We start from the raw sequence: 21,641 nt of genomic DNA on the forward strand, positions 1-21,641 counted from the left end.
AAACCACAAGAAAACAAAATGCAGCAACCCTGATACTCTCTTGTCTTCCTGGGGCTGGACCTTTATTGCCAGAGCCCTTTTACTCTCCACAAATGAGGATCCCTGCCCAGCCCATGGACATCCTACTTCCTAGCTTTCCTGGGGTAGGGATGGAATATAAAATTCCTTTCTTAAGATTTCAGCAAGCTACAATGTTTTAAAAACTAGTTTGCTATAAATCTATATTAATATATATATACATACACACACATACATACATATACACACATATACACAAAAGCAGTGAAATGGACAATTTTTCAGAGTACGCATTTCTTAACCTATGATGACTAAAGTCAATCTATAATATTTTCCTGACTCTACCTTCTGGACTTAGATGCTCCCTCACATCCACTTCCCTTGTTAAACCCCATTTCTCTAACATCATTCACCTTTCTTCCCCAAGAAGCCTACCTGTTTTCAGTTATATGGCTGGAGATCATTCCATGACTGAAGTAACTTCTGAATGGCTAAAAAAGAAGCCAACACTGTATTATATCACAATTTTATAAAACAATCACAAATCTCTCATATATATGTGTGTGTGTGTGTGTGTGTGTGTGTGTGTGTGTGTGTGTGTGTGTAGGTATAGAGTGTGTATGTGTGTATTGGAAAGAGAGAAAGAGAGAAAGAGAGAGAGAGAGAGAGATGTGTTTATAGGTTATTATAAGAACATGGAAGGACATATGTGGTAGAAAGCAACATGAATTTGGGGGACAAGTAACTAACAAACAGCAACAGAAATAGACAAATGGCTGGAAGAGAAAAAGGAAGGTAAAGAAAAATTCTTGTCAAATTTTATGATTTAATTATTGAAACAAAATTGGACCAACCATTATCTATGGTCCAAGATACTAATCATGTAGGAATTTTCCCTTCTATTAAAAATTTGTTTTTCTACATTTCTTCTTTTTAATGTTTATTTTTGAGAAAGAGAAAGTGAGCAAGCGCACGCTGGGGCAGAGAGAGGAGGACAGAGGATCCAAAGCAGACTCTGTGCCGACAGCAGAGAGCCCAACATGGGCTTGAACCCACAAACCATGAGATCATCACCTGAGCTGGTCAGACACTGAACCCACTAAGCCACCCAGGCACCCCTGTTTTTCTACATTACTAATAAGGGAATATACATTAATTCTAACATACTAATTTAAAATCAGCATTAAGAAAGAATCAACAGAACTTAGAAATACACAGAAAGAAGTTTCCCAGGAAAGCACAGAAGTATTTCTCAGCATTGGTATGTAAAGTGCTAGGCTAAACACTAACCAAAAATTGATACGCAGGGGCTATGTCAAAAGGGTCAAAATTTCAAAATGCAATTTTAATCCTCTTAAAAAACATCTATTGTTTACCTCTTGCTCTGATTATGTAAGTAATATATGCTTATTTTAAAATATAACAATCTAAGAACTGTTAACTTTCTGGTAAATTTTCTTCCTATCTTTTTTCTATAGTACAACCATAGCATATGGATGTACCGAAGTTTATTAAATAGTCCTCTATTCTTAGAAATCTGTTTCTTATATCATAATACTACAATAAGCAACTCTTCATAAGTTTTATTTGCAGCTTTGATTATTTTCTTAAAGCAGATATGGAAATGAAATTATACGGTAAAAAGGCAAAACTATATTGCCAAATTGTTTTTCAAAAAAGTTTTATCAATATACACTTCCACTTACCATACATGAGTGTGCCTATCTCAGGGTAAACTCGTAAGCACTGTCGATTAAATGTCCATTTAAAAATATATTTTCCAAGTTGATAAATGAAAAATGGTACCTCACTGCAGCTGTATTATACATTCCTTTGATTTCTAATGAAACAGAGTATATATTCAAATATGTTCAATGGCTACCTGGATTTCCCTTTGGTAATTAACTGTTTACATCCTCTGGATGTTCATCAATTGGAGTTTTGGTGTTTACAGATCTTACTGATCTGTAAAAACTCTCTATATATTAAAATAATAGCTATATTTTACTGAGGTTTACCTCTACTGTGACAGACACTTAAATGTATTATCTCAAGTAATCCTAATAACCTAGGAGGATCATTCGATCACTATTTTCTCTAGTTCCGTTAATAATACTGTACTAATACTAATACGGGAAAAAAACATATGAAAATAAAATATAAAGTGGCCTTCAAACATGAAAAAAAGTTCAAGCTTACTCATTATTAGAAAAATACAAATTAAAATAATACTGACATACCATTTCTTATCTACGAGATGGTGAGAAATTAAAAAGTGTGACAATACATCCTGTTGGTGAGGCTGTGGTGTAACAGGCACTCTCATATACAGCTGGTGGGAATGCAAATTGGTCAACCCTTCTGAAGAGAAATTTGGCAATAGCTAACACAACTAGATGTGCACTTACCTTGTGACCCAGCAATCGCATTACTAGGTATACAAACCTCCAACAATATGAAAATACATAAGCACAAAGTTATTTACTATGGCACTGTTTGCAATGGCAGAATATTGAAAACAACCTAAATAAGCACACATAAGAGAACGGCTGAATAAATTACAAATCCACACAGTAGTATACTATGAATCATAACAAAGAATGAGAAGATCTCAATGAACTGACTTGGAGAAAGTTGCAGGATATTTTCTTGTTAAGTGAAAAAGTGAAAATGACTACATGTATGTTGCCCTTCAATGAAAAAAACAAGAGGACATTAAGAAAATACACATGTATCTGCTCATGTGTGCAAAAGAAAAAAAAAGACAAATCAGAAATGAAGAGATTTGTTATCTACTGGTAGTAGAGTAGGTGGAAAATGGTGGAATGAGGGAGTGAATGAGAAGGAGGTGATAGGAAACAAGGAGTGACATGTCACAGAATATACCTTTTTGAGTATCTTTTACTCTAGGAACCACAGTAATGAGAGAAAAAATAATCCAGAAAACTAAAAAGGGCACTGGTGAAATGTGGGACTACTTCACGTGGCCTAATATAGAGGTAACTAGAGTCTCTGAAAAAAAAGATGGACAGAAAAAATATCTGAACAAATAATGGCCAAAAACTTCCCAAACTAGATGAAAACTATGAATCCACAGATCCAAGAAGCTCAACAAGAGCCAAGTGCAAGAAACAAAGAAAATTATAGTGAGACACATCAAAATCGACTCAAAACCAGTAAAAAAAGAGAAAAGCTTAAAAGCTGCTAGAGGGGAAAAAAAAAACAGTTATACAGAGAGGAACAAAGATAAAGACGAAAGAACAGACCATCAGAAACAATGCAAGTGAGAAGACAGTGGAACAGCATCTTCCAGGTACAAAAAGGAAAAAACGGTCAACCAAGAATTCTATACGTGGCAAAATGTCTCCCAAAAATGAAAGTGAAATACAGATATTTTTTCAGACCTATACAAGTTGGAAGAATTCATCATCAGAAGGTTTTCACTATGAAACATATTAATGGACACTTCAGGGAGAAGGAAATCATACCAAATGGAAATCTGGATTGTCACAAAGGAATGAAGAGCATCAAAAACAGTAACTACATGGGCAAATATGTAAGATTTTTTTTATTACTTAAATCTTCTTAGAAAGGATTAAAACGAGATTAAAAAGAGAACTGACTGCTTAAACAAAAATAATAGCAATGCGTTGGTGGCGTTTATAACATATGTAAAAGTGAGATGCATGACAACAAAGGTCAACACCAGCTCCAAAGATCAGGAGTCAGTGTAGCACAGGGGAGCTGAGGACTGGCGTGCAAAACCAAAGTAGGCTCAAGTACAAGCTCAAGATTTGTCTTCTGATCCTTCTTACTGACTAGTTTTGGGCACTGGCCTATGCCTCGGTTCTTGATTTAGATACCACTGTTTACTCCTGGAGTGAATCTTACCCTGAATCTAGTAACTTCATCATTGTTTGCGTGGAAAAAAAAATTTACCTAGAGACTCAACTGACAAAGGTGTGCTACTCACATGTGGAAAATTATGTCTAGGCTTATCAACTACTGCCCAATAGAATTCCTTGCTGACATAGGTATCATGACACTGAAAAATGACTATCCATCTTATATAGGAGCTGGTACCAAACACCCAACTTCCTTATAGATGTTGGTAGGTTGGCATGGGGGTTAAAGACTTCTATACAGCATACAACAAAGCATAAGGAAAGAATAAACATATTAGGATCGGTAGTGTTGTATTCTGAAAAAATTAACAAAACAAAAATAGAAACAATAAGTTAATCAGGTTTTTCTTTCTCTTTGACCCTTCCCTTACATACCTCACCCGCTTGAGATTCAGAAAGTTCCAGCAGGAAAGGAATTTCTGTATCAAAATTAGCAAAGAAGCTAGTCCACTGATGTTCAAAAGCCACCAAATCCTATGAAGAAAATGAAAAGGATAATGCATTTGGTTATATTAAGAAGTACTTTAGAAACATGAATCAGATCTCAAGTACTTAAGAATCATGAATCAGATCTCAAAATAGCAGACTGTTTAAATGTTTTAAAAGTTAACAGCAGGGGAGCCTGTTGTGGCTCAGCTGGTGAAGCATCAGACTTCAACCCAAGTCATGATCTCATGGTTTGTGAGTTCAAGTCCCACATCAGGTGTGAGCTGTCAGCACAGAGCCTGCTTCAGATCCTCTGTCTCCATCTCTCTCTGCACCTCCCCCACTCGCCCTCTCTCTCAATAAATAAACATTTAAAAAAGTTAACAGCAAACTACAGATACATGTTACAACATAGATGAACCTCAAAAACGTTATGTCAAGTGAAAGAGGCCAGATATAAACGACCACCTGGTGTATTCTCCATTTATATGAGATATACAGAAAAGGCCAATCTATAGAGACAGAAAGTAGATCAGTGATTTGAATGAGGAACAGAGACTGACTGCAAGTGAACACAAGGGAATTTTTTGGGTTGATGAAAATATTCTAAAATTCGATTATGGTGATGGTTGTACAACTCTGTAAATTTCACTAAAAACTACTGAATTGTACATTTAAATGGGCGAATTTTATGGTATATAAATTATAGCATAATAAAATTGTTTAAAAAAAAAAAGGGGGGCAGTAATGGCCACTCCAAAACCTTTAGCAATCTTTGTTGGAAAGAGGGAACTATTTATGATGTATCTTAAAGATGGTACATCCTGTGCCAAAAGGGTCACATCAGTGGAGCTTTAAGGACAAGTTAGATGACCTTAGAAGTTGGGTGGTGCCATGGGTGGCCCAGAGCCCTCTCCTCCCTTACACCTTCCCCCAGTGGCAGTGGGAGGATTGTGAAACAGTGTGCCCTTCCCAGTTGACTCTCCTCTTTGTGCAACCTCTTTCCTTCCCTATCCCAGCTACTTTTCAGCCTCCTCTCTGAACTCATTCTGGTTCCCAGTCACCACACATTGCTTTGTGCTACTGGCTTTCCTTTAAAACATCATCAGTTAACCAAAAGAAAAAAAAAATCATCTATGAGTTGCTTAAGACACTCAAACAGTATCCTTGTCTTATTCTGAAGTTGCTGATAATTTGTACTGAGATAAGTTATCTTCACTGCCCATCTCACAGTTTAAGTGTCTGTATGTTGGGCGCTGGACTAGTGCCTTGCTCACAGCAGGCATTCTGTTTGCTGCATTAAAACTTACTAGCTGGATTTATGCTCTCCTCCATTCTTCTCTCCCAGTCAGGGATAAGCAAGTACTCAGACCTATGGGCTCCGTGTTAGCCAGGTATTGAGTCTACTGGCCCTAGGCATAGAGCACAATGGACCCCTGCTGGGAATTCTTAGTGTAAACAACATTCTTACTAATGGCTCCACTGCTTGTTGCCCAGATGATCTATGTTTTATTTATAAATAAATACAGAAGTATATGTGTATATGTATCTAAAATTATTTTAAGTAATCACATGGGTGACAGTGCTGATACTGCTTTCTGAATATGTTTTATATATAATTTGGGATAAAAAAATCAGGTATACATGTGAGAATATTTGTATATACATATGCAGAGAAAGACACACACAGAGAACTTCCTACCTCTATCCACTGAAGAGATATAGACACAATGACCAAACCAGTACCAATGAGCATTCACAGCACCTACACTGTTGTGCTAAAATACCACTCCCCAAACAAACTAGAACTTATTAGAGAAATGACGATTCCAGACCTGGGACAGGAAATGTATAAGAGAACCCAGGAATCTCTTATCGTAGTATATGGCAAGGAAGTTATCAAGGACTATTAGGGTTGTGTCAAAACAATTTGTAACCAACTTTAAGTGAGCTACTACCCAAAGATGGAACAAGCTGAACATCAACAAAGATGGTAACTGCACTGGATAAAAACACATCAAATAGGTTTAAATCTATGAGTTCAAAATGAGATATATTAAAAAGAACTAACTGGTTACTTTTGGGAATGGTTGGGAACCAACTTTATTTTGAAAATTGATAAATAAAAGCAAGAATTCAAACAATTATCCTGTTCTTCCCACATGAACTCCACCACTGCATAACCAAATAGCAAGCTGAATTATTTCTCTTTAGAGAATATAAATGAAGAAGGAATTATAGAATTGGAATACTACCATTTTACAATGGTGAATTAAGGATCTAATTAATCAATTAAAGACCTAAGGACCGTACATCAACGACTGTTCACAAAATTAAAAGAGATTCAATTACACATATATACTTCTTGTAAAGAATACCCTCTCAGAAGTAGTTTTCCCTCGAAAAATCATTCCTGACACTGATTAAACCTCTAGATTCAATTACCAATAATATAGAAATACATCAGACAGGGAAAATGTTAAACTACATGACAGGAATGTGATCAACAAATCCCAACGAGGATAACTATAAAACAAATGATCTGATTTCCTTAATAAATAGTTAAGTGGGGGTAGGGACAAAAAGAACCTATAGATTAAAAGAAACCTAAACACACACACACACACACACACACACACACACACACACACACACAGGCAAAGTTAAACTATGTATATAGTATACATAGTATGCAAAGTATAACTAGCATTATACATGAAGCACATTTGGAAGCACATTTTGATGATAAAATTGCAAAGAAAAGCAGGGGTCATTGCCATAGAATTCATGATAGTGTTATTCTTCGGGGAGTAGGAAAGAGGTGATGGGTTTGGCAAAAAGCACTCAGACTGCTTCTGGGGTGGCAAGACTCTGTTGCTTTGCTTTATAATGACTTATTAAATTACGTATTAGTTTTATGTTCTTTTCTGAGTCTGTGTTAATAAAAAGTCTTTAAAAACAGACACACAAGTAATATACATTTATTACAGAAACTCAGAAAATCTAGAACAAAAATCACTGTTAACATTTTGGAAAATATGGGGCACCTGGGTGGCTCAGTCAGTTAGGCATCCGACTTCAGCTCAGGTCATGATCTCACAGCTCATGAGTTCGAGCCCTCTGTGCTGACAGCTCAGAGCCTGGAGCCTGCTTCAGAATCTGTCTCCTTCTCTCTTTGCCCCTCCCCCACTCGCATATTTTCTCTCTCTCTCTCTCTCTCTCTCTCTCTCTCTCTCTCTCAAAAAAGGAATAAACATTAAAAAAAATTAAAAGGAAAACATTTTGGAAAATGTTCTCATTCTAATTTTACAGACATATTATATATATATACAAAATATGTGCATTTTTTTTTTTTAAGTTTGTTTATTTTGAGAGAGAGCAAGCTTGACCACAAGTGGGGGAAGGGCCGAAAAAAGGAGAGACAGAATCCCAAGCAGGCCCTGCGCCATCAGCTCAGAGCCTAATGAGGGGTTCCAACTTAGCAACTGCGAGATCATGACCTGAGCCGAGATCAAGAGTCTGATGCTTAACCGACTATGCCACCCAGGAGACCCCAAATATGTGTCTATTTGTAACTGGAAATCTACAATTACCTGGGTCAGACTGTCCTACCCTACCACCTCTGTGCCTTGGCCCAGTAAACCAGACTTCCTGAGTTTGGGATCCTGACCTGCTACTATCAGGTCCAATCAGTGCCCCTGATCCAGGGTCCAAGATAGTCTATGTGTTTTAGAGGATACACGAAAAAAGATGGGGCACTCTGTTCCAAAAAATTTCCCCGAGGGAGCCAGGTGTGTTAGTACTAATTACAGAATAAGATAGAATAAATCATTAAATACTGCTTTCAGCTCCATGCTAGGAGTGAACTGAAAGATGCAATGAATTCTCATATTAAAAGTAACTAGCATTATACATGAAATGCCCACATAAATGTGCACACACACACACACACACACACACACACACACACAGAGTCTTAAAACACCCTAACATCCTTATATTTCTCTATGCTCACTATAAAGATGAGGAGACTGAGGCACTTCAGAGTAAAGTGATCTACCTAAGGATGGAATACTAAAGAGGAGCAGAAGTGGAAATATATCTAGGCAGGAGATACCCAGAGCCTGTTTTTCCCACCACAGTATTCTCCAACTTTTCCAATGGATACTGTGTATGTAGGTAGAAATGGTCAGTTGCATTTGATGTGGAAGAAGGGAAAGTTTATCTGCTCAGACTCTTTGAAGTCAAATCCAGAAGACAGGCCCAGATAGATATCAAGGTCAGATACGCAGCAAAGGTCAGAAAATGCTTAGACTGTGTCAGTGTGCCTTCGTTCTTGGCTGGTGGCAAAAGATGCTGAACTTTAGTCAGAACTCTTGGCCCTATGCTGGCATCCTGCTCTCTGGTGGCTCAAAGTCCATATCCATGGCACCACCGGTAAGCTGAGCTGGCTTAAGGACTAGGCAAGGGGACAGCAGCCACATTTGAACAACTTCTCTCAATGTTGAAAAGGAGATGATTCTGGGGCTCAGACAGGTTCCTTCCCTGTGGCTAGAATGCTTATACCGCCGCCTCCTTGGTCTGGAAAATCTCTGATCACCACACATGCTCTGGGAAGCAATTCCAGGAAGAATGATTTTCCTTACCCTTTATGTTCCACTGCAATTACAGCAGTTACCAAAGTATGCTGCTATTATTGGCCTAAGAGCCCATTAAATAGTATGAGCAGGAGCCAGGTCTACCTATTTCTGTGACTTTAGCATAAGCACAGTATCCAAGAAATAGCAGGGATCAAGGACTATGTATTTAATAAATCAACAAGCAAAAAAAAAACCTCAAAGGCACTATACTGACTGACCAAGAGGGGAAAAAAAGCTCAATTTCAATATTTAAAAGTATTTTTATGAATTACACAATGCAATAAAAATGGGAAAATGAAAACAAGTGACCAATAAGACTATCACCTAAAGTTTCTAAGACACAGACATACAAACTTTACAAAGATGGAATACCTTTTACTTTTTTGCTAAATATATTTTGAACATCTTTCTATATCAAATTCAATTTTTAAAAAAATTTTTTAGTGTTTGTTTATTTTTGAGAGAGAGAGAGACAGACAGAGCACGAGCAGGAGAGGAACAGAGAGAGAAAGAGACAGAGTGTGAGTGAGGGGTGGAGAGAGGCAGACACAGAATCTGAAGCAGGCTCCAGGCTCGGAGCTGTCAGCACAGAGCCCAACATGGGGCCTGAACTCAAGGACCATGAGATCATGACCTAAGCCAAAGTTAGACGGTCAACTGACTGAGCCACCCAGGCACCCCTATATCAAATCCAATTCTAAAACATCATTTCAAATGACAGTATAATGGGCCACTGAGATTTTTTTTTTTTTTTTTTTTTTTTTTTTAGAGAATGAGTGCTAGGGAGAAGGGCGGAGAGGGAGAAAAATATTTTTTTTTAAAAGTTTATTTATTTTGAGAGAGAGGGAGAAAGAGTACCCCAAGCACTGTCAGCACAGAGTCAGATGTGGGGCTCGATCCCATGAACTGTGAGATCATGACCAAAGCCGAAATTAAGGGCCGGCTGCTCAACTGACAGCTACCCAGGTGCCCCTGAATAGTTTTATTTAACCAAATTCCTATTGTTGGACATTTACTTTGTCTACAGTTTTTATAAATACTTCAAGTGAACATTCTTCAGTGACATCTTTAATTTCTTCGGATAAATTACTAAATCGAAATTGCTGGGGGGCACCTGGGTGGCTCAGTCAGTTGAATGTCCAACTTCTGCTCAGGTCATGATCTCACAGTTCATGAATTCAAGCCCTGCATTAGGCTCTCCACTGTCAGCATGGAGTTGCTTCAGATTCTCTGCCGCCTCTTTCTCTGCCCCTCCCCCGCTAGCGCAGCACGCTCTTTCAAAATAAGCAAACATTTAAAAAAAAAAAATGCTGGGGGCACCTGGGTAGCTCAGTTGGTTAAGCATCCGACTTTGGCCTAGGTCACGATCTCGCGATTTGTGAGTTCAAGTCCCACATAGGGCTCTGGTGCTGACAGCTTGGAGCCTGGAGTCTGCCTCAGATTCTGTGTCTCCCTCTCTCTCTGCCCCTCCCCTGCTCACGCTCTGTCTCTCTCTGTCTCTCAAAAATAAATAAATGTTAAAAAAAAATTAAAAAGAAAAAAAAAAAGAAATTGCTGGATAGGGATGCCAAATGTTCACTCAAGACAGGCATTTCACCTATTCCGTTGAAGGCCTCACTCTTACTCTGACAAGTGGCAACTCAATCTAGTCTTTTAGAAATTTCTAGCATTTTTATAGATGAAAAAGTAGCACCTCCTTGTAGTTTAATTAGTGTATTTGTGAGAACTGGTGCAGTTCATCTGTAAAGAATATTTCATGGAGGGGTGTCTGGGTGGCTCAGTCGGTTAAGCGTCCGACTTCGGCTCAGACCATGATCTCATAGTTCGTGAGTTTGATCCCTGCCTTGGGATCTCTGCTGTCAGCGCAGAGCCTGCTTAGGATCCTCTGTCCTCCTCTCTCTCTGCCCATTCTCCGCTGGTTCCCTCTATCTCAAAAAAACCAAAAACCAAAAAACCTTTAAAAGAAAAAAGAATATTTCATGGAAAAAATAATAAAAGAAAAAAATACACTTCGCAGAGGAGTATGCACTCTCCCTCTTGAGATCTGTGGGATCCGACCAGGAAGCATGGAGCTGTACGTTCGCTGGCCATCAAAGAGCTGCCAGCAATGATTGGCCAATGGAAATTAAAGCCCAGATGTCAATCCTGGTTTAAGATTACAATCTTGGCAAAGGGGGAAATAAATATGAGCAGAAAAAGTATTTGGATGGTGGAGAGAAAAGAGGGTTTCAGAGAAGTTTGGAAGCTATGAAATAGCTGAGAGAAGGGGGAATAAGGCAAATTTTTAAAAAGTAATATAGGTATGGATTACCACTACTGCTTCTTCAGCCAAAAATGTCACCATCTGTTCAGGTGCAATTAAAAATATCCTTCTGGGGGGCACCTGGGTGGCTCAGTGGGTTAAGCGATCGACTTCGGCTCAGGTCATGATCTCGCAGTTTGTGAGTTTGAGCCCCGCATTGGGCTCTGTGCTGACAGCTCAGAGCCTGGAGCCTACTTACTTCAGATTCTGCGTCTCCCCCTCTCTACCCCTCCCCTGCTCATGCTCTGTGTGTGTGTCTCTCTCAATAATAAATGTTAAAGAAAAAAAAAATTTTTTTTAAATATCCTTCTGGGGTGTCTGGGGGGCTCAGTTGATTAAACAGCTGACTCTTGATTTTTTTTTTTAATGTTTATTTTTGAGAGAGAGAGAGACAGAGAGAGACAGACAGAGAGTGAGTACAAGTGGAGGAGGACAGAGGATCTGAAGCAGGCTCTGCACTGTCAGCACGGAGCCCGATGTGGGGCTCCAACTCAAGAACTGTGAGACAACCTGAGCTGAAGTCGGAGGCTCAACTGACTGAACCACCCAGGTGCCCCAGACTCTGGATTTTGGCTCAGGTCATGATCTCATGGTTCATAAGTTCGAGCCCCACCTCAGGCTCCATGCTGACAGTGCAGAGCCTACTTGGGATTCTCTGCTCTCCCTCTCCCCCCGACCCTACACCTCAAAATAAATAAACAAACTTAAAAATGTCCTTCTGTGTGGTCCCTCTCAATGGGCTCCAGAGATGCTTCCAATGTTCTCCAAACTACAATGCTACATTTAGCCTCCATGTGTGAACAATGGCATCCTCACATTCAAATGACTGCAGGCAAGTTGGGTATGGGTCTCAGACAGTTGTAGAAACTCCTAAACTACTTATCTCTCTTTCTTTGTGGTTAAATTTTATCATTTTTGCATTCTTATGTTACACGTTTTTGCATTTTCACTTTTTTCCATAATTAGGCTAGACATGGATTGATGATGATGATGACTAGGTCTCTTCAAAGGATAAAAAGTTCAGGTTTTATTTTTCTTTTATATTTAATTAGAAATGTTTAAACAGAATGGCTGTTCAATTTTATCAAATGCCTTTTAGACACCTATGGAATCATCACAAATCGTTCCAAGGAGAAAAATTAGTATAGTGATTACACTAATAGGTTTCCTGACACTAAACCAAATATTGTACCCTTGTTAAGCTCTGTTTCATCAGGGAATACTCTGACATGGTACTGGATTCTATTTGCTAATATTTTACTTAAAATACAGGCATCAACATGGATAAGTGAGACCGGTCTGCAGTTTTCATTTTTGTTATTTTCATTGGGTTTTAATAATATAACTAAATTAATTAAAACGCTACACACTGTTCTTCTTCTATGCATATCTAGCCATGGCCACTGAGAGATACTGCTGAGCTGCTTCACCACAGCAAGTATTCCCAGAGCCTTAGTTTTATCCGTTGCTCCTCACTGCAGTGTTCCACCCAACTTCATGTTTTCTTCCAAGTTCAGATGAACAGTTAACGCCCGACCCTCTAATCCAGGAATCAACAAGTTATGGCTTGTGGGCAGGCCACATATTTTTTAAAATAAAGTCTCCTTGGAACACAGACACCCCCATTCATTTAAGCACTGTCCACGGGTGCTCTCAGGCTACAATAGCACTGCCGAGTAGTTCTAACAGAGATGGAGGGCACACAAAGCCTACATGTGCTGACCTCTGCTCTAATTCTTAATTTGTTTAAGCCCAACCCCATCTTTGCTTTCTTTTTGTCACAGAGAAAGAGTACAAAAAGACATCCTCTGTATTGTTTGTCTAAAGTCCAGCCCAACCGAGAGAATGTCTTTAGGTGGAAATGTAAACCCTGGTAGGCAGCTTTGGCTTCGCCTCAGGTGAGGTTTCCTCACAGCAAAAGAGGCAGTATCACTTTTTCAGGTCCACTTCTACTCCCAAGGAGTTCAAGATAACAATCTGGGAAGAAACTGTTCAGACAAAAATATCTCTTGCATTTCTTCAAATACTGTTAGTGGATAAGTGAGCTGGCTGTAACATTTATAAGTTAAATATATAGTTAGGCTCCTTACTTCTGAAAGCAAACTCTCCAGAGACATAGGATCCATCTTGCTGTAGACGTTCCATAGATTCAAACTCACATCCTGCAGCTGCAACATAGGGCAAAAACATTGAAATAACTGAGTCAATATCACTATAACAATCAGATTTATCAGAAATGACTATCTTGGTGAAAACTAAGTGATTAGACTAATAAATCAAACTTTTATCAATTATATTAGAACCAATACATATTAATAAATGCTATCCAACTGAAGGAAACTAACTTTACAGAAACTTTGGTACATCTTTTGACTATCTTCAATGATAAGTACATATACATATATGTACATACACACATTTATTTGCCTTTGCTTAAGTTTTTTAATTAAAATAATACATGCTCATGGTTTAAAAAAAATCAAATAGTACTAAAGGCTTAGAATAAAACATGTGACTCGCCTACTCCAATCTTTCTCCAAACCTCCACTGTCACAGAGGCTATCACTCACAAGTCTCTTAACATTTTCTTTCTGGTAGTTACCTCCAAATTTTGATATAACATGCTTCTATCACTATTTGATTTCTCAATTTAGAAATTAAATATTAACCATCCCTATTCTCACACTTTTTCTCCACATACCTATACCCTAACATCATCTAATATCATGATTTTTTAATTATACCAGTAATTACTATTTATAACATTAAGATCATACATACATTATTTACTATAGGAACATGTATGCTATACTCCTAGTTGCATTCTTAAACCAATTTTATTTTTCTTAGGGCTACCGACAGAGTCATTTTTTTTCACTTGTGCGGTTAAAATCAAAATCAACCCTGAAGTTTTTTCTAATTGTCCCACCCAATTAGCTATGTTTACACTAGGGTTTCTAAACATCAACACTACTATCATTTGGGGCCAGATATTTCTTTGCTGTGAGGCACTTCCCTATGCATTGTAGGAGGCTTAGCAGCATCGCTGGCTTTTACTCACTAGATGCCTGTAACACTGCTACCCCCAGACAATCCAAAAGTAATTCCAAACACTGTAAAATGTTTCAGAGGTGGGATGTTGGGGAAGGGGCAACAAAATCATCTTGACTGATAACCAATGACTTAAACATATCAGATAATCTAATAATTCTTTTTCTTACCTCATTCTGGTCTGGCTGTTATGTAAGCTTGCTGTGCAACTACAACTTTTGCTTTGAGAGTTCTCTTTGCTATCATCCTGAAGCTTTCAGGTGATGGATTTGGTTCCAGGGCTTACTTCTCTCTTTCTTAATTAACTCACTTGTTTACAGGAGTACATCCTCAAATAGCTTTTTTAAAAATATTTATTTATTTTTGAGGGGCGGGGAAGGGCAGAGAGAGAATCCCAAGCAGGTTCTCTATTGTCAAGGAAGAGCCCAACACAGGGCTCAATCTCACGAACCGTGAGCTGAGCTGAAATCAAGAGTCGGATGCTCAACCGACTGAGCCACCCAGGTGCCCCTCCAATATCTTTTCAGAAGGCAAAAGTTTTTTAGTTTTAAAATGTCTTTATTCTGTCCTCAGGCCTGACTGACAGCTCATTAATGCTCTTTCCATTCTTTTGGATTCTTCACTCTCTCCATGCTTTACCTTGATAGTTTCTACTGCTATAGCTTCAAATTCACTAATCTTTTCTTCTGCAGTGTCTAATCTATTGTTAAAACCTCTCCCATCTCAGACAATGTAGTTTTTACCTCCAGAAGCTCAATTTGGGTCTTTTGAAAATTTTCTCTCTCTGTTCAACAAGTTCAATTTTCCTCCTAGCTTCTTGAAAATATGAAATACAGTTAGAATAACTATTTTAATGTTCTTTGCTAATTCTAACATTTCTGTCACTTCTAGGTCAATTTTGAATGATTACCTTATTATCAGTCATGTTTTCCCATTTCTTTGTAAAGTGGATAATCTTTGGATGCTAGACATTGTGAATTTCACCTTGTTGGAGACTACGTATTTTTGTATTCCTATAAATATTCTTGTGCTTTGTTCTGGAATGCAGTTAAGTTACTTGGAAACAGTTTGATCCCTTTAGATCTTGCTTCTATGAATTTTTAGGAGGTCTAGAGCAGTGCTCAGTTTAGGGGTGACTATTCCCCATTACTGAGACAAAACCCTTCTGAGGACTCTACTCAGTGCCCTTTGAATTATGTGTTTTTCCAGTCTAACTGTTCCCAGCCCTTAGCATGTATCAGGCACTGTTCTGGATTACTTTTCAGATGTCTTTTTTTTTTTTTTTTTAATGTTTATTTATTTCTGAGACAGAGAAAGACAGAGCATGAATGGGGGAGGGGCAGAGAGAGAGGGAGACACAGAATCAGAAGCAGGCTCCAGGCTCTGAGCTGTCAGCACAGAGCCCAACACGGGGCTCGAACTCACAAACCGTGAGATCATAACCTGAGCCGAAGTCGGTCACTTAACAGACTGAGCCACCCAGGCACCCCCAGATGTCTTTTGTTTAACTCTTGCCTTTGGTAGTTACCTGACACATGGATGAATTGATCAATACTCTTGAATACTTGGGATGGGGGGAGGGGCAGGGAAATCTTGGCAGACCTTTGGTATTCTCTCTCTGGGCATTTTCCTTTTTAGTACTCTAGCTGCTCTCTTACCAGACCCTTCACTGCATCTTCTCAACTCAGGAAATACACTAGGATTCACATGGGTATCCCCCTCCCAATGCCATGGCCTGAAAATTTTTCTCAAATTACTAAGCTAGCAAAATCATGGGGCTGTGCTTGCCTTTTTTTTTTTTTTTAACGTTTATTTATTTATCTTGAGAGAGAAAGAAAGAGCTCGAGCAGGGGAGGGGCAAAGAGAGGAAGAAAGAGAATCCCAAGCAGGCTCTGCACTGCCAGCACAGAGCCTGATGAGGGGCTCGAGCTCATGAACCATGAGATCATGACCCGAGCTGAGATCAAGAGTTGCTCGCTGAACCAACTGAGCCATCTAGGTGCCCCTGACCTTGTTTATTTCTATTTCTCAGGGAATCACTATTTCTCAGTGTCTGATGCCTAGTGTCTTGAAAACTTATTTTGTTTCTTGTTTGTTCTTTTGGTTTGGTTAGGTTGGGTTGTTTTGGGAAGGAGAGAAATCTGGTTCCTATTGCCTTATGTAGGTGATTTATTTTTTTCTTCTGGAAGCTGTGATATTCTTTTATTCTTAGTGTTCAAAAAAGGCATAGATAGATTTAAGGTTTTTTTTCTTCATTTATATTTAAGTCATTTAATTTAAAAGTTGTATTCTCTTTATCACTGGAAATTGTTTATTCTTTTAAAAAATTTTCTCCCTCCTGATACCTCTGCTCTAACTTTCTGCAACTCCAACTTGTATATCAGACTTCTTGGAACAGTTCTCTATGTCTTTTAATTTTTATCTCATATATTCTGTCTCCTTGATTTTTAAATTTTACATTTTTAGAAAATTTCCTAACTTTACCTCCCAGCCCCTCTATTAATTTTATTAATTATAATTTCCCAGAGCTCTTATTTTCGTCATGTTAATTTATGACAACATAACACTTGTTCTATGGTCACCAAATCTTGTCTGGGCATCCAAAGTGGAGTTTTAGGTCTTAAATTTTCCTCTATATCTTAATTATCTTTGGGTCTTACCCACTGTCTTTAAAAAAAAAAAATCTTGATCTTTTTCTTTAAAGTTACAGGTATTTAAAGCAAATGTCTGGTGATCTTTGGTTGCCTGTTTTTATTTCAAAATGGAAAGGCTAATTGGAAGCTTCATGCTTTCAGCAGAGCTTGTCAACTACCAGAAAGTTTTTTTAGGGAGAGCAGACAGCCAGCAGGTGGTTATTCAGGATCCCTACTCCCTTACATTCTAAATCTCAATAGACTGATTTAATATATTTGGCCCCTTTCTCTGTAACCTGGAACAGCTTTTCAAATGTCAACTGATTTGATTTTTTGAGGGTGCTGAATTAAATTTCTAATTTTAAATGCAAACGTTAACTCTACTATTAATTTTGAGACATAACATTTCCTCATGTCATCCATCTCCCTTTTTAATTCTGTGTGTCCTACCTATCATTTCTCTTTTTACAAATTCCATTCTTTTTTTTCTTTTTTAATTTTTAAAGTTTATTTTGAGAGAGACAGAGTATGAGCAGGGGAAAGGCAGAGAGACAGACAGAGAGAGAGAGAGAGAGAGAGAGAGAGAGAGAGAGAGAGAATCCCCAGCAGGCTCTGCAGAGTCAGTACAGAGCTCAACATGGGGCTTGAACTCACCAAACTTTGAGATCATGACCTGAGTGGAAATTAGAAGTCAGACGCTTAACTAACTGAGCCACCCAGGCGTCTCTTTACAATTTACCCATTCTTAACAGGTACAAAAGAGATCATCTTTTTTCTCATTTTTATTTTATTTCCTGGAGAAACCGTTTTTAAAAAGCACGCTTATCTCTGCATCTAATATGCTATGGTTTCCTTCCTATATTTTGTTGAATCTTATTCGTTAAGTTTCATTCCACCTTTCAATACGAACATCTTCTGTTTGTCCATAAAAAGGTAAATGAATGTTTGTTCTATGGTTACTCTCATTATTCAGAAGTTTGCTATTAGAATCGTCTCCTTGGGAGCTAGCTGATGTAAATTTACTTTACTAGGTCACAGCTCCAGCAGCTGGAGAGTTAAGGAGGAGGAAGCCGAAGGCAGGGAAAGCCCCAGCAGAGGAACTTCCCTGTGCTGCTTCCCAGGAAGAGTTCTCTATCTCATAACTGAGTTTGATCCAGCCTAAATGCCAAGTGTAAGTTATGTGGGTCTGGTTTCCTCTCTCATGCTGGCACCTACTACATCAGGGACATAGCAACCTCTGGGTTAATGACTTTGTTCTGGGTGTGGACATACAACAAAACAGAAATTTTTAATAAAATTAAGTTTCTAGTGTCCGTAGTTCTCCTTCTCTTGACCTTCAAATGATGCAAAAGTATTTCTGGCTCAGACAGTTATCAGGCCTTAGGTATGTGACTCAGAGTGGAGTACTGCTCCATATCCTAAAGGCCGATAAGGAAGAGAACTGGGGTGGGGGTGGGGGTGGGGGAGAGAACGAGATGGAAAACAACAGGAAAAGTATTGGAGAGAATGACAATTAGCAACTACAAAGAAGGGAAGAATCTGGAGAAAGGGATCTTGAGAGAAGACTTATAGTAGCCCGACTACATGGTGTGTGTGGTTTCTTCCACCCTACAGAAAAGATCTACATTACCTCGTAAAGGTTTTTTAGAAGGGGATTTTGTGCCTTTTGGATCTGTCTGCACAGTGTAATGCTCCTCAAGGCAGGAGCCAGAAAGGCCTGCCACATGTGGTCTGCAAGAACCCTGCGACCTCCTAGTGTACTGCTTTTTCATGCTAATCTACCCACAGCACAGGGCTTAGGAGCACAGGCTCTGAAGCCAGACCCTCCGGATTTGGCCCCACCCCTGCCCCTCACCAGCTACTAGCTCTGTGCTTTTGGGAAATTCATTTAACCTCTCTGTAGAATAGGAACTAATAGTACCTACTTCAGAGGGTTCTTTTGTAAGAATTACAGCCAACTCATATGAAGTGCTTAGAACAGTGCCTGGCATATAGGAGACACTATAAATGCCCATTTTATACAATTAATTAAAAATAAATATTAGCATTATTGCTAAAAATTTTAAGCTTCCTCTCTACCTCCTATGGCTTGCCCCCTTCAAGCCCTTACTCTTCTAAATTAGAGAGCATTACTTCCTAGCGGGAGCAGCTCCCACAGCCTTGTTTACTAATAACTTCTGCTGTTGTAGTCAATGTGAGAATACTACAGTTTTGGAGCAGGAAAAGTGGAGTCAAGTGGTGTGCTTCTCTTCAACCCTATAGCCCATGTTTCTTCCATATTAGGGAGTCTACCAGGCAAGCACCCACTCACTTCCTAGGGATTCTGCTACTTCTTGGAAAGGAGGGGTAGCAATTAGCCCTGGGTCATGCTTCCAAAGGTCCCACTTACTCTATGCCCAATAGTATGTCCCCATTCTGAGCATGTCAATACTCACTCCCTATTTCTGTGCTGGGGGCTGGTCATCTCACTGAGGATCCTTTAGAGGCCCGTGGATGCTTCTGGGGATGCTGCTAGCCTACCAGGCCATCCTCCTTAATATGCACTCTGGATGACCCCCTCTCCCAGACTCATTCATCAATTCACTTAACAAATATTTATGGGTCATCTCCTAGATAAAAGAAATATTGAAATAAAAGACACTGTTCTTAACACAAAAGATAACCCTTTTATTCCTCTAGTATATTGTACTTAGACAAAATTTTGCACTGTCCTTTTCATTGCTCTTGAATAGTTCTCAAGTTATATGAATTTCTGAGATACAAACCACAACAATGAAAAGACTATTTTTGTTCTCAAGGAGCTTCCAGTCCAGAGACCAAGGGCAGGTGGATACATGAACAGGGGTGTGTGGAAAATGTATAACATAGGACAAAAAAAAAAAAAAAGCTGTAAGAGGATTCAGCCTAGGATGCTACAAGAGTAGACTGGAAGAACAATGGTATCAGAATGGGGAAAAGAGAGAAAGGAGGACAGAGAGAAACTCCTAGAAGAAAGGACATATGAGTTCTGTTTGGGGACCAGCTTTAAACAACAACTATTTTCCATTTCAAGTCTTTTAACTTGCTCCATACTCTTGAGAGGTCACTATTAGCTTTTCAGTGTTATAATGATGCACAATCACAATGTGGGGGTCCTTCATAAAGATTGCAGGTGGCAGATAAAAGCCAGGCATACTGTCTTTCATACATACCTCATATTTCATGGTAAAAAATCCATCCCCTCCAATGCCCTCAAGTGCAAAGGCCTGTACAATTGGCCACTTCTCTACTACAAACATATCAAATATCTGCAAGTGACCTAGAGGAATCAAATACAACAACATGTATCAAATACCATCCTGGATATAACAGTCTAAACCTGATCTTAAGTGGTTACCCAGGCATCTCTCACAAGTTCATTACGGTCACATTTAGCAGAATAAAAGTAAAACAGATAAAATGCTTAGATATTAAAACTAGAAATTAAAAATGAAAGTCAAAGAAAATGCAAACCATAACAAGCTACATAAATTCAGATTTCTCTATAGTATAGCACACTCTGGTTTCCTAAGTAAGCAAGTAAGTTAACGAATAAATAGTGGCCTATTACATCTGACTTGCATCACTTAGCAGATATAATTATTAACAGACCCCAACTCGGCTCTTCCCACCCTTAAGAAACATAGCCAATCAACTTCCTTAAGGGAAAATTACCAAATCAAAAATTTTCCTTTCTTGCAGCAATAGCTCCAATGTGCAAAGTTTAAGAAAAAAATAAGATAGAAGTACTGCTAAATGTGTTGACTTTTTCCTTTATTTTTACACATTTTTCAGCCTCTCTGTCAGCATATTTTTAACAGCTACTATTTCTTATTACCAAGAGGCTCCACAGCTATACTCTACATACAGTAGCAAATGGCACAGCTAGACGGCAAGTGTGGTAAATCCCTTATCAGTTCTTCCTTCTGAATAGATGGCCTGCTGTGTTTTTTAGAAACTACAGTTATAAGTAACCAGCTTGCACAGAAAAATCCCCAAATTTCATTCTGTTTGATCCTCTGCCTTTAGTAAAAATAGATCAATGGGTTTCCCAGGTGAATGCCTCCAATGGAAGGGGGAGGTAGAAACACTGGATTCACACATCATCCAAGCAAAGTTCTAATAGGGCTTGCTGTCAGATACTCACCTTGGGAGCTGTAAGGAATGCCAATTCTACTACAGTCTCGAACCATGTCCACAAAGCTGGCAATTTTAAATTCTTCTGCAGCTTCCTCATCTTCATACTAAAGAGGGAAATTGAAAGGAAAACAGGCTCTCAGGTGACATCATGCAAAATCCCCTATTTCCTCGGTATTTTATCAATCAGAGTTATGGCAAATGACATTTATAGAGGACTGCACCCAAGAGGGTGTTTCCAAAGCCAACTTCTTGTGTTGCCTTACACCACACATAAAAACCAACTCAAAATAGATCAGATACCTAAATGCAAGAGATAACATTTGCCTCCAAAATTCCCCAAACGCTCACATGGAAAGAAGGGTGCTTCCCATGTTGTTCAAGGGCCAACTGTACATCAGTATATTTTGCGATTCCATTCTATTTTTCTTCTTGTATTAGAAGTCTGTTGTGTTATTTTAGTGACTGCTTACAATTTATAACAAACATCTTTAACATTAAAAAAAAAAAA

The 21,641-nt window shown here is 38.7% G+C and overlaps 1 protein-coding gene across 3 annotated transcripts in view; it reads right to left on the reverse strand.

The window, feature by feature from the left end:
- DNAAF9 (dynein axonemal assembly factor 9) overlaps positions 1–21,641 on the reverse strand; it is a 127,892-nt gene that overhangs the window by 81,243 nt on the left and 25,008 nt on the right. For all 3 annotated transcript variants that reach the window (XM_042980827.1, XM_042980828.1, XM_042980826.1), the window contains exons 5-9: positions 21,141–21,237; positions 20,167–20,273; positions 13,382–13,459; positions 4,299–4,397; positions 454–509 (exon numbers count right to left, since the gene is read on the reverse strand). In XM_042980827.1, coding sequence (XP_042836761.1) covers positions 454–509; positions 4,299–4,397; positions 13,382–13,459; positions 20,167–20,273; positions 21,141–21,237 — 437 coding nt within the window. The remainder of the gene's footprint in view (positions 1–453; positions 510–4,298; positions 4,398–13,381; positions 13,460–20,166; positions 20,274–21,140; positions 21,238–21,641) is intronic.

The sequence above is a fragment of the Panthera tigris genome, chromosome A3, assembly GCF_018350195.1.
Source record: "Panthera tigris isolate Pti1 chromosome A3, P.tigris_Pti1_mat1.1, whole genome shotgun sequence".
Taxonomy (NCBI): Eukaryota; Metazoa; Chordata; class Mammalia; order Carnivora; family Felidae; genus Panthera; species Panthera tigris.